Source organism: Phacochoerus africanus, chromosome 11 (genome assembly GCF_016906955.1).
Source record: "Phacochoerus africanus isolate WHEZ1 chromosome 11, ROS_Pafr_v1, whole genome shotgun sequence".
Lineage (NCBI taxonomy): Eukaryota > Metazoa > Chordata > Mammalia > Artiodactyla > Suidae > Phacochoerus > Phacochoerus africanus.
In genome coordinates, this window is record NC_062554.1 from 36374151 (window position 1) to 36388736 (window position 14586).

The 14586-nt window shown below is 37.7% G+C and overlaps 1 protein-coding gene across 1 annotated transcript in view; it reads left to right on the forward strand.

The window, feature by feature from the left end:
• Positions 1–14586, forward strand: part of ATM (ATM serine/threonine kinase) — a 125046-nt gene that overhangs the window by 96131 nt on the left and 14329 nt on the right. Inside the window, 6 exon segments of the mRNA XM_047752106.1 lie at positions 830–914; positions 2299–2336; positions 2339–2436; positions 3305–3421; positions 12339–12450; positions 12453–12487. Coding sequence (XP_047608062.1) covers positions 830–914; positions 2299–2336; positions 2339–2436; positions 3305–3421; positions 12339–12450; positions 12453–12487 — 485 coding nt within the window.

Here is a 14586-nt window from a genome sequence, read left to right on the forward strand (position 1 = left end):
GTGACTGCATGCTAGGGCTTAAAAATGGAAAGGCCTTACCTTTTTCTCCATCACTCTGCTTCCTGGTCTCTTTAAATAATTATAAGCAGCTGTAGTATTTGGCTATATATTTCTCTCCCCATATTTTATTTTTAAATTTTATTTATTTTATTTTTATTTTTTGCTTTTTAGGGCTACACCCACAGCATATGGAGGTTCCCAGGCTAGGGGTTAAATCAGAGCTGTAGCTGCTGGCCTACATCACACCAACGCAAGATCCATGCTGTGTCTGTGACCTACAACCACAGCTCATGGCAACGCCAGATCCTTAACCCATTGAGTGACTCCAGGGATCAAACCCATATCCTCATGGATACTAGTCGGGTTTGTTACCACTGAACCAAAACGGACACCCCTGTATCTTCACATTTAAATCTTATTATTTTAAAGTAAGAATGAGACTTCTCATTGTGTTCCTCTTAGCAAACAAAGAATATTGTCATGTCCTTTAGTGAAATTTAATAGTAATATGACAGGAGTACATAATCTATGTGCTATTCACACTGTTACATAATTATCTTACGTTGCTTAACTTAGCCCCTCAGGTGGAATCTGGTCTAACTATCAGTGCCAGGACCTGCAAATTCATTTGTAAGTCGTGTTAACCACTGCTATCCTCTGACCCTGAGTGACATTGTGTCCTGAGCCCTAGGTCTTCATTTCTAAATCAGGGCCTGAAACACAGATTAGCCGTAGGTTGGGGTTTAGGGTATCTGCTGAGTTCTGCTTTACCTTCAGTGTTGTTCCTCAGTTTGCAGTTGTCACTGAAACCTCTTTATTTTAAATACAGAAGGCATAAGGATTCCAGCAGACCAGCCTATTACTAAACTTAAAAATTTAGAAGATGTTGTTGTCCCTACTATGGAAATTAAGGTAATTAACCATTAACTATTTCGATTTTTAATTAAAGTCAGTTCCTCTTTAGTAGGTTACACCATTTGCAATAGCCTTTTGTAGGGTCAAAAATTGCTTAAATATTGGCAGTTTCATTTGTTTCAACCTATACTTTTTTTCTTTATTAGATTCCCTTTATCCAAGCCTTAAAATACTTAAAATGTTTAAAGATCTCTCAGTTTTCTTTTGCCTTCCTTTTTTTGTTTGTTTTTTGTTTTTGATTTTTTTTTATGGCCTCACTTGTGGCATATGGCAATTCCCAGGCCAGGGGTTGAATCAGAGCTGCAGCCACTGGCCTTACACCAAAGCCATAGCAATACCAGATCCGACCCTTGTCTGCGACCTACACCTTAGCTCATGGCAGTGCTGGATCCTTAACCCACTGAGTGAGGCCAGGGATCAAACCCGTGTCCTCATGGGTACTAGTCGGGTTTGTTACCACTGAGCCATGAGGGAACTCCCTCTTTTGCTTTAATTTTTATAGCTTTTATCTTTCTTACAAAAAAGCTATAAACTGTTGTTTTCATTGGATAGAAGAAAGTTCTGTTTGCTTATGCCAAGATTAATTTTAACTGAACAAGAAAGTCCCTAGTTGTTTTATATTGATTTTTAAAATTCTGTATGTGTTAGGATGTATTGAGTGATATATTACAATAGTAAATAACACAACAGGTATCACAATATTAAATTGACTGTAATATACATGATATTTTTAGCTGTGTCTCAGTGATCTTTTATTGCTAGAAGTACCATGTGAGCAGGGATATCTGTAATAATAAAGGCTATAGCTCATAAAATGATCATTTTAATTATGTTGTAAAATGTCTCCTTTGAGTTTGCAAATTAGTGCTTAATCTTTGTAGTTATGTAATTTGAAATGTAGCTGTCTTGTGGATTAACCATATACCAGCTATACCAGCAAAGTTATTTAGCTGAATATTTCCTGAAAATGCCAGAATTAGCAGTTACAATCTAGAGAACTCCTCTCCACACTTTTCTAAAATTTACTTTATTACATTTTTCTAAAGCTTACTATTTCTCAGATGACTTACCATATATAGGTCTATGGCAAGACCTAAACCCAGGTTTTTCAGTAGTTTTTAGCAATATAATTCTAACTTTGTATGACCTTTTTAAAGTGATATTTAGGGAGATAAATTGTGTTATCTGTGTCACTTTTTAAAAGCCTTTCCAATGTCAAATCTTCTTCCTTTCATTTATAAATTTATCACTTCAAGTCTTAATCAACAGCACATTGTCATTCGTTCCTCTGTTTAATACCACAGTTGTCACTTATAATTCATTTTTCTTTAAATTCAAATTGTGTATCTGACCTATTGTCATATTTGTACATTTTATTAGGTGGACCCCCACAGGAGAATATGGAAACATGGTGACTATACAGTATTTAAACCAGAATTTCGTTTAGCAGGAGGTTTAAATTTACCAAAAATAATAGATTGTGTCGGCTCTGATGGCAAGGAAAGGCGACAGCTTGTCAAGGTGAAACTTCTTTTTGTAGTGTGGTTCCTAGTTGGTTAATGAAAGAAGTCATAGAAAACTATAATTGATATTTTCTTCTTGCTTTGGGCTTTTATTTTTATTCTGAATAATTACAGGTGAGGAAAACAAAGAAATGTATTATGTTCTAGAAGCAGAATGCTTTTCCTCATTTTTTTGTGTCTCTGCAAGACTAAACTTATTATAATAGTTGGTTGAAAGAATCTTTTTTTTGTTTTTTGCCTCACCCATGGCATATGGAAGTTCCTGGGGTCAGGGATCAAGTCCAAGCCACAGCTACAGCCTACACCACAGCTGTGGCAACACCAGATCCTTAACCTGCTGTGCCACAGTGGGAACCCCATAAAGAATACTTTTAGCATGTACAGGCATGATGACGTTAACAATCAGCCTGCTTGTTATGGGAAAAAACCATGTTTTGGTGGTTGCTTCTTTTCTTGAATAGTTGGAGTGAAGGACCAAGTCTGGCCCTGTGCTGAGTGCTGTGCCCGTCCCTTCCTCCCTCTGCTCTCCGGCTCTTTGGGTTTCGCTGCAAAGTAGTACAGACAAAGGTGCTGCTCTGCCTGATGTTTGCAGTGGGCCCTCAGGTGGAGGAGTTCCAGTGGGTTTAATTACAAAAGCAGCTGGCAGGGGGACCTTCTTTCTTCTAAATCGGTCTGCCTACCCAGTGGTATAGCTTATTCTAAATGAAAGAATCATCTTAGGTCTTAATTACTTGAGAGACTATTATGAGGAGCATGGATGCTCAGATTGATTTCTCAGTGCCTTTTGGCTGTCCTCAGATGACTATATCATCTGACAATGAAGAAATGAACTGTGCTTAGTTATTCATATTGTGATTATTCTGAAGGGCCGTGATGACCTGAGACAAGATGCAGTCATGCAGCAGGTTTTCCAGATGTGTAATACGTTACTGCAGAGAAACACTGAAACCAGGAAGAGGAAACTGACTATCTGCACATATAAGGTAACTAGTTTGTACTTCTGCTGCTTCATCAAGAACATATAAAAGATGCCATTATTCAGCCAGGGGTCAGCAAATGTTTTCTGTGAAGGACCAGATAGTAAATATTTTAGATTTTTGTGAGCCGCATAAGGTCTCTCTTGCATATTCTTTCTTTCTTTCTTTCTTCTTTATTTTTTTGTCTTTTTGCTATTTCTTTGGGCCGCTCCCGCGGCATATGGAGGTTCCCAGGCCAGGGGTCGAATCGGAGCTGTAGCCACAGGCCTACGCCAGAGCCACAGCAACGCGGGATCCGAGCCGCGTCTGCAACCTACACCACAGCTTACGGCAACGCCGGATCCTTAACCCACTGAGCAGGGGCAGGGACTGAACCCGTAACCTCATGGTTCCTAGTCGGATTCGTTAACCACTGCGCCACAACGGGAACTCCTATTTTTTTCTTTATATCCCTTAAACCATCCTTAGCTCACAGGCTGTACAAAAATAGTCTGGGACTGGGTTTGGTCCAAAGACCGTATATTGCCAACCTCTGATTTAGACAATATTTTTCTTTTAAAAAGTACACATTAATGTTCAATGCAGCAATTTTTTGTTTCAAGAAATCTTATTTCTTGCAATCAGCTGAAAAGTATTTTCCCCTTATGTTTGACCATTTGGCCTATTTCTGGTATAGAAGTACTCTTAAGAAGGAAAGTGGTAGTAAAAAGACAATACTGATTTAGTGAAGAATATAGTACATAATATAGGGTTTTAAAAATTTTTAGGATGTTAAAAACCCAATATAGTGTCCGCGAGGATGTGGGCTCAATTCCTGGCCTCACTCAGTGGGTTAAGGATCCAGCGCTGTAGCAGGCTTTGGCATAGGTCACAGCTGTGGCTCAAACCTGTCATTGCTGTGGCTGTGGTGTAGGCTGGCAGCTGCAGCTCTAATTCGACCCCTAGCCTAGGAACTTCCAGATGGCCAGGTGCAGCTGTTAAAAGATAAAAATAAAAAATTTTTTTTAATTTGTTTTAATACATTTGCTTTCTTCAAAAATCCAATAATAGAAAAACATATAAAAGGGGAAACCTTCTCTCACCCTTTTTCCTATCAACCTCATGGCCCCTCTTCACCCTTATAAGTACCATTTTCATTTGTTTCCAGTGTTATACAAATGGAATATATGAATATATTTCCTTCTTACCCTCCTTTCTTAGAGAAAGGGCTACATATACGCTTTGATATATAAATATAAAAGTTTATTCTTTATGTATATACCTGTTTAACTCAACAGTATGTTATAAAATTGTTCTCTTTTTTTAACAGCTGCTTTGTGTGTTAGTACATGGTTATCATACAAGTCTTTATTGTATAAAATGGGCATTTGGGGTTGCTTGTAGTCCTTTGCAGTAGCAAACAATGCTATGCTGCAGTGAATGACTTTGAACATGTAGTATTTCATACATGTGCAGGTGAGTCTTTGGGTAGACTTCCTAAAGCTGGATTGATGAGTAAATGTGTCTGTAATTTCATAGATATTGTCAGATTACCTGTGAATAGAGGAATGTCCCATTTGCATTTCCCCCAGCATTTTGCCTGAGAAGACACTTCTCAAGTCACATTATTCTATTAATCAATCATCTTTGGCCCTTAATTGAGTGCTCATCTAGCATGTTTATCTTTTTTAAAGTAATAGTAAACCTTCATTTTGAAGGGCCTGTTTTCCATAGGTATTTTCTTTTTGGTTTTATTCCTGTATCTCATATTTTCCCTTTATTCTTCTCTTAGTGTTGTAACAAGGTTTATTTATTTATTCATTGTTTCTATTTCTATGAAGATAGAGACAGATTAAGAAAATGTGTGGATAATTCACTGCATAGCAGAGAAGCAGTCTTTTAGAGACACTTAGGATAGTCCCATTATCTGTTTCTTAAACCTTCAAAATAGGATATACCAACCAGTGTTTATTTTCTCTAGCAAGTTAACCCTACTTAGCCTCCAGATATGCCAACCAGCAACCAAGACTAATTTAAAAATGTAATTAAAAAAAAATCCCTTTCACAAGAATATATATAACTGCCTAGGATTAATGTTAATAAGAAATATGTAAAGCTGTATGAAAAAAATTACAAAAATATAGCAAGAAAGAATAAAGGAAAACTAGGATAAGGAGAGGTGGTATGTCTTAAATGGAAGACACTAAGAAATGTCAGCCCTTTTCACATTAATGCATAAACATTGAAATTCTAATAAAAACATTTATAACATGGAATATTTAAAAGTTTATCTTGAAAAATATGTTGTGAGAATGACTAGTCTCTGTTATAAGCAGAAGGTGAAAGTGGGCTCTGATCATTTGACCGCAAATGGTAAATAAGACTCTGATAATGAAGATTATATGGTTCATGCTATAAAAATATATTAATAAGACAAAGTAGGTAGCCTTGAAACACATATTTATATATGCATTTATAAGAAATCAGTTTTGACTTTTAAAAAGTTCCTCAGTGAGCCTAAAAAATGCTAAATCTGAATACAGATCATATGCAGTATGATTAATACTTGCTTTTTAGTATTTTTAAGTTGCTCCCAATGAACATTTTTTTTTTTAAATTATAAAAGTATTTGTTAAACTAGGAGTTCCCTCGTAGCTCAGTGGTTTAAGGATCTGGTGTTGTCACTGCTGTGGTTCTGGTTACAGCTGTGGTGCAGATTCAGTCCCTGGCCTGGGAACTTATGCATGCCACAGGTGTAGCCAAAAAAAAATGTGTTAAATTAAAAAGTTAGGAAAGCAGGGAAAAAGAAATAAGATCTACCCTCCAAAATTCTGATTGAGTCAGGCTATTGTAATTGAAAACAACTTTTTTTTTTTTTTTTGTCTTTATAGGGTCATACCCATGGCATATGAATGTTCTCAGGCTAGGGTTAAAAGTTGGAGCTGTAGCTGTTGGCCTACGCCACAGCCACAACAACTCCAGATCTGAGGCGCATCTGCTTACGTGTCACCACAGCTCACGGCAACCCCAGATCCTTAACTCACTGAGTGAGGCGAGGGATCAAACCTGGTCCTTGTGGTTGCTAGTCATATTCATTTCTGCTGAGCCATGATGGGAACTCCAAAAACAACTTTTTTGAACTTCTAAACTGTCTACAGAATCAGAAATGTAAAACTCACTTGTTGATTGAATAGGGTTAAGGGATAGGAAAGCATCAAGAAAAGCACACGCTTTTCTTAGCCTTCAAATTTGTAAGCACTTTGTCCCATGAAACTTAATAGGATATTAACTAATATAATTGATGCTTTCTATTAGCAGTTTAAAAAAAATGAGTTCTCATTGAATGCTAAGAGCAAAAATTAAAGATCTGTGAAGCCTATTCTGCAGAGGAGTTTCTTTGATGTGGTTCAGATCAGAGCTACTCAAATTTAGCATCATAATCACTGGGAGGGTTTATTAAAACACTGGTTGGTGAGCCCCATTCTCAGGATTCTAATTCTAGGGTGGAGCCTGAGAATATGCATTTCTAGCCAGATACCAAGTGATGCAGGTGCAGCTGTGGTTCAGAAATCACACTTTGGGGCCATCAATCTAGTTTACTTTGATCTAGCTTAATTGTAGGATCAGGTTGATGAGGTATTAACTGTCTCCTATGTGGAAGATACTTTAATGATTGCTGAGAAGTTTTTAGAGGACAGATATTGAAGAACATGAATGAAGGGAAATTTTGATGCTCTAAGTGCCAGTCTTTTTTTTTTTCTTTCTTTTTATGGTCACACCTGAGGCATATGAAGGATCCCACGCTAGGAACTGAATCGGAGCTGCAGCTGCCAGCCTACACCGTAGCCACAGCCACACAGGATCCGAGCTGCGTCTGTGACCTATGCCACAGCTTGTGACAATGCTGGATCCTTAACCCACTGAGTGAGGTCAGGGATTGAACCTACATCCTCACAGAGACAGCATTGTATCCTCAACCCACTGAGCCACAACAGGAACTCCCCTTATGATTTTTTAACACATAATTTTTATGAAGAATCATTTTACCAATTAAATAATAGTTATTTAATATTATTCATCTGATTATTTAAAAAATGAACTCTAGGAGTTTCTGTCATGGCTCAATTGTTAACAAACCCAACTAGTATCAGTGAGGATGCTGGTTTGAAATCTGGCCTCGCTCAGTGGGTTAAGGATCTGGTGTTGGTGTGGCTGTGGTGTAGGCCGGCAGCTTCAGCTCCTATTTGACCCCTAGCCTGGGAATTTCCAGGTGCCATGGGTGTGGCCCTAAAAAGCCAAAAAAAAAAAAAAAGAGAAAAAATTCTAAATGTGAGAGTTTAGGTTTGACTTTATTGTTTAGAATTATAGTACCGGGTCAATAGATCTATGTTATTTTGAGATTACTCCAAGAGTGTGAAAGTTATGTCTTCACTATGTTGCTAGTTGTTTTTGATTTCAGTTAAAGTTCCTGGAAGTACCTTACTGTATGTGCAGAAGCAGTTTGCCTGGTTTAGGTCTTCTGTGGAGTCATTCCCAATCTGGCATTCAGGACTCCTATGATCATTGTGTCAACAAGAAGGGTCCCTGAATGCCTGGAATTAGCCCTTCGTACCCAAATCTCAGGTGTCAATAAGCAACCTCAAAAGCAGAGACTTGTATATGGAGGCAAAGTGGGTTATCCTTCACCAGAGAGAATCACCTGGAGGTGAAGGCAGACAGTTCTTACTCTATATGCTGGTACTGAGACATAGCCCCCGACAAACGCAGTTTGTGTGACTGGAATAATTTATCTACCAAAACTACATTTCTAGACAGTATACTGAACAACTAGCCTAAAGTCTTGAATGTGAGAGGATTCATTTTTTAAAATCAAAATGTCTTATAAACAATATTTAAATGCTGAAGGAAGTGTTGTCCTTCGCTCTTCATCATGCCTTATGCCAATAAATAATTTTTCATCTTTGTGATATTTTTTTCTTGTTTTTTTTTTTGTCTTTTTGTCTTTTCTAGGGCCGCTCCTCTAGCATATGGAGGTTCCCAGGCTAGGGGTCAAATTGGAGCTGTAGCCGCCGGCCTACGCCAGAGCCTCAGCAACATGAGATCTGAGCCGCATCTGCAAACTATACCACAGCTCACGGCAACACCGGATCCTTAACCCACTGAGCAAGGCCAGGGATCGAACCCGCAACCTCATGGTTCTTAGTCGGATTTGTTAACCACTCTGCCATGATGGGAACTCCCTGTGATATATATTTTGAGCATCCTTCTCAGTCAGGATTCTGAGAGGCCATAATGCCCTAAGTCATTCATTATACCTAAAGTATTAACATCATTTCTGTGTATCTCAGATGGTACTGGCTGTGTGCCTTGAGGTAATAGAGGATTTGTGACATCCAGACAAAGTACTCAGATACCCAGATAAAATAGGCTGTTCCAAGAAATCTTATTACCTGAGAAAACACTGCCATTTGCCTTTTGATACTTGAATTCTGCTCTTTTTATGTCAACCAGTATCACAGTTGGACTCTGAAATGAGTTATAAAAAAGCCGACCCAGCCCTTTCTAGATCAGTCTCTTTAACAAAAGACAAGGGTTTGATTTTTTCCCCCCATAACTAGATATTGATACAGAGTAATCAGTGACAAAGGGATCTTCGTTGGACTATATTAGGAGGCCAGAATGTTAATGTGATCCAGCATCAGCGTCACAGTTATCTCAAAGACAGGGCTGCGTTTCCTGGGAGGAAGGCATTTAGAGGTATTTCGGCAGGAAGGGAAATCAATTGGAAAGGCTCTGAATCTGAGATCCGTTCGTTCATTTGTTCAGTAATTGCTTATTTATATGCTGAGTGTTGTGTTAGATGCCAGTTAACCTGGTTCTTTTGTTCTCTGGACATTTTCCCTGCTTATAATGAACCCCCTTTTTTCTTTAGTCTATTACAACAGAAGTCTTTTGTCAGATCATATACAGTCTTTTGGAAGGGCCAGTTCCTGATAAGATTAGTCACATGTGTAGAAGTCCAAGAGATATCTTAAATTCAGCATGTTAAAGTAGAACTCTCCCAAAACAAAAAACACAAACCAAAACCAACCTGCTCTTTCCCATCTCAACAAATGGCACAACCTTCACCCACTTGCCCAGACCAAACCCTAGAGGCCTTATTTTCTTTTTACTTTTATTACTATGGAAAATTTCACACATAACACAAAAGTACGTAGAATAATATAAGGAACCCCCCTACATCTTCACCTAGATTTAACAACACTCAACTCGCGGACAATTGTGTTTCATTTCTACTTCCACCCACTTCCAGTATTACTTTGGAGCAAAATGTGGTTATCTTATCAATTCATCTAAAACAGTTCAGTGTTCAACAGTCCTATAAGATAATGTCTTAAAAAAAAACCCATATAACCAGTAATTTAGCAGTAATTCCTAAATATCACCAAATATTGGGTTCATTTTAAACTCCCCTTGCTCTCAAATCCCATATGCATTCCATTAGCAGGACCTTAGTGGTTTACTTTTAGTCAAGTCCCTCTTTACCACCTCTGCCATTCCTACCCTTCTCCAAACTAAGGTCACTTTTCTTCTAGAGTATCCAACTAACTGCTTTCCTCTGTCCTTGGCACCCCAAAACTAGTTCTACTCACAGCACTTAAAATGATCCTTTTAAAAGTCTAAGATAGAATGTCTCTTAACCTTTTCAAAACCCCAAACAAATTCACTTTATCCCTGAATGAAAGGGTTTTGCCTCTGCTGTTGTCTTTCCAACTTTATCTCCCACTTTTTCCATCCTTCTCTCTTACTTTCTCCTTGTCAAGTCATCTCCACCTGACTCACCTGGTCATTTTGCTGTACCTTATACCCAAAGTCTGACTCACCTCAGGGCTTTTCACTTTGCTTCTCCCCTCAGATCTTTGCATGAATCATTCCCTTATTTTAGGTTTTTCTCCAGTGTCACCCCCTCAGAGAAGCCTTCTCTGACCACTTCTCTATTACTCTTTAAAATGTTTGTTTTATTCTGTTATACTTGTTATCTGGCATCGTTAAATGTTTACTGGTGTATATGTTCCCACATCAGAATGAAGAATTAAGCTTTATGAGGGCATGGTCTTCATCTGCCCTGCTGCCACTCTATTCTCAGTGCCCTGGAACCATGTCTAACACATAATAGACTCTCTGCAAATAGTTTTTAAATTAATAAAAGACCTCCTTCATGTTAAGACTCAACATAAAACAGTTCAATATATTTGAGTGCATTAAAATTTAAAATGGGGAGTTCCCATTGTGGCACAGCAGAAATGAATCCAACTGGTAACCACGAGGTTGTGGGTTCCATCCCTGGCCTCGCTCAGTGGGTTAAGGATCCTGCATTGCTATGGCTGTGGTGTAGGCCGGCAGCTGTAGCTGTGATTTGACCCCTCACCTGGGAACTTGTATATGCCACAGGTGTGGCCCTAGAAAGAAAGAAAAAAATTTTTTTAACGTATAGAATTAAAGGTACTATAAATACACATGGCTGAGAAAATGAATTTAATAATACTAATAACAACAAAGGATTCTTATGATATTGATAACAAGGGATTTGTATATAGAATATATAAATAGCTCTTAAAACCAGTAATGAAAAGATAAGCCATTAAGAAAAAGGGTAAAGAATACAAACAGTTCACAAGAAGAAAATGTTTGAATAGTCGATAAGCCTATCCAATTATGCTCAACTTTATTGGGAATCTGCAAAATACAAATGAAAATCACAGTGAGATATTATTACATATCTCTTGGATTGACAAAATGTAGAAATCGGGCAATGTTGTGTATTGGAAAGGTTATGGAATCAACTCTGCCATTGGGTATATATAAATTGATACAACTACTTTGGATAGTATTTGGCAATATCTGGCTACCAAGTGTAAGATGCATATTCCGAATGAACCAGTTCTTCAATTCCCAGGTACAAATGTAATGCTAGGGAAATGGAAATATATTCATTAGTAAACTAATTCATTGCAACAGTGTTTCAGGGAAATCTGGGAACATTGTAAATGTTAATCGATATTCAGATTGTATAAATTGGATAATTGTGTATTTCACAGTATGCAGTTGCGTAAATATATAATTGTTCAAGTGAATGACGGGGTTAAATATACTAACACAGTTAAATGTTGAGTGAGAAAAAAGCAAATTGCAGAAGTATACATATTATATAAATACCCTTTATTTAAAGCTTTCGACTACTTCTGGATGTATAGCTTTGAAAGAAAGTATGCCCCCAAATACATGAACATGCTAGTAAGCAAATTAGCCGTCATTGTGATGGCAGGGAGGGGCACGGCGGGTCCAAAGAGAATGTCACCTCTTTCTCAGCAAATGTGAGAAAAATCTTATATTTGATAAAGCTGTTTAGTAAGTAAAAGGGTATTGTTTATAGTATTTTCTATACTGTATGTGTATTTATGATATTTCATAATTTTTAATCATCCCAGTAAAATTGCTCATGTTATGTTTAGGACCACATTTCCTCCTGGTGAAGCTAGCAAGACCATAAAGCAAGAATACATAGACTTTCAGTTATTAAAGTATACTAAAATTGAGACTTCATTTGATTTTTTCCAAAATGAAATTCTTTGAATTTGTTTAATATTAAAAGTATAAGGAAAGCAACGTTAATTCCTCTGCTCAGCGGAACAAATGAAGTATGGCTCAGTCACAGATGATGAATGTACTTAACAGGACTGACCTCAGCGAATCATGGAAATGGAGAGATGAACAGTCTAGTTTTTTGAGCTCAAGTTTATTTTTGGTTTCTTTCTTCCGATGGACAGAAAAATAGTAATAAAACTTGAAAAAATGCTTCACACTGACTGTAACTGTTGAATGATCCCCACATGCTCCTATAATGCCCTTCCATCATTAAACGCTATTCAATCTATAATTGCAGGTGGTTCCCCTTTCTCAGAGAAGTGGTGTTCTTGAATGGTGCACAGGAACTGTCCCTATTGGTGAATATCTTGTTAACAATGACACTGGTGCTCATAAAAGATACAGGCCAAAGGATTCAGTCCTGTTCAATGCCAAAAGAAAATGATGGTGAGTAACACTCAAAATATATGTTATTGCAAGATTACTTAATATCTTATTAAAGCTGACAGTTACTAATTGTTAATGATAGGAAGTGTAAGAAAGTAAGCTCACAAGAATGAAAGTGTGTGCGACTGAACAAGGAAGATTGTTTAACTATGTAAATTGTCTACACTTCTCCAATGAAAAATTTAACATTATTCAATTATGCTAACTTACTCCTAATTTGGAGTAAGCCGGTTCTTAACAAAACATACAAAACAATAACTAAAACAAAACAAAACAAAAAAATAGATGAAATGGAGAACCTTCTAAGACAGTTGTCACATGATACTGGCCATCTGGTCTGATATTCATTTACCCAATCGGTGATATTTACTGAATGTCTCCTTTCCACTAGGTACTGTGCTAAGATTAAGACTTCACAAATAATATGACTAATCGTCATACCTATTCCATTTTGAAATGAGAAGTTCTGAGAATTTAGCTTGCCCCAGGTCAATGAGCTAATAAAGGGTGCAAAAAGGATTTAAACTTTTTCTGTCCAGCTCTAAAATCCATTTATGTTTTCTTTTGTTGTGCTTTCTATTTTTTCATCTTTTAAAGTTTCATTGATGTATAGTTGATTTATAGTGTTGTGATAGTTTCTGTTGTACAACAAAGTGATTCTGTTATATACACACATACATTCTTTTTCAGATTCTTTTCCCATATGGATTATCCCAGAATATTGGGTAGAATTCCCTGTGCTAGATAGAAGGTCTCATTGGCCAATCATTCCATGTACCAGTGTGCATAGGCCAGTCCCAAAAGCCCAGTCCATCCCCCCACCTGTCCACTTTGGTAACTACAAGATTCTTTTCAAAATCTGTGAGAGTCTGTTCTATGCTTTTTAAAATGTCTGATAAAGTACTCTAGGGATTATGATGGCAGGCTGTAAGGGGCACAATGCAGGCACAGAGGAGAAAGTGGTTCGTTCTACCTGAGGTAGGGAGGAGTGGAGAGAGATCCAAGAAAGGCTTCATACAGAGATGGTATAAAGAGAGTTTTATAAATGAACTGGTCTTTCAAGCAGAAGAAACATATAAGCAAAAGGGAAGGAGGCACGAATAAGCAGGTAAAGATAGCATAGTCTTCATTTTTGAGGAGTAGATGAGATTGGAACAATAGTCGTTAGTCAGAAAATAGAGGATTTCTCCATGAAATGCCCAGAAATTAGCACTTTAACCTGTAGGCAGTAGAGAACCTTTGAGAAGGATAATATCAGATTGGCATTTTAGAAAGCTCACTCTGACAACATGTATTTTAGAGGGAGATATTTTGAGAAAGTTGACTAGAGGCATGAGACAAGGTCCGAGCTAAGAGTAACAACAGTAGGAATGGAAAAGACATAGTTCATGTAAGAAATGTTAAAGAGGCAAAAACTGATGTGATTTGGTTGCTGATGAACCAGAGTACAGTGGTGCCTTGTTCTGTTGGGATGATGGAGTAGATGGAAAGGCCTATTCCCATGTTGATGAAAGAAGTGGCTGAGGTTTGCTGACGATGAAATGATGAATTAGTTTGAATTTGGAAGTGATCCGAGTCACAGTGTTGAGTGGAAAGTTGGAGAAGCACATCAGGCTGGAGCTTATGAAGATACCTAGGCCAAAGATACAGATTTGGAAGTCATTAGTCCATAGGTGAGAACTGAGCCCAAGAATTTGCTTCAGGAAGTTACTCTATAGTAAGGAAGTGCTGCAGGAGAGAGCTGAAGGGCAGCTGCTTTGCCAGCCCATCCATCCATGATTGTTCTCTTCTAGTCTTCCTTTTTCTCCTGTTTCCTGTTGCAGCCCTAATGCTTTGATACACCTAAGACTGTCTGGAGCTACCTTTGGCATTGTTATGTTTACTTCCACATAGATTACAGAATCATTCACGTTAGAATTGAATTAAAACAAATAACAGTCACTGTTGGTGTGCCTCCTTCCCCTAAATTAACATGAAAACCCTGAAGGGATTATATCCTGACCAGACTGTTAGCTTCTTGTGGATAGAGATAATATCTTGTTCATCTTTTTATTGCCTTTAGATCTTTCATACTATTTTCCTATTGAAACTCCCAGTAG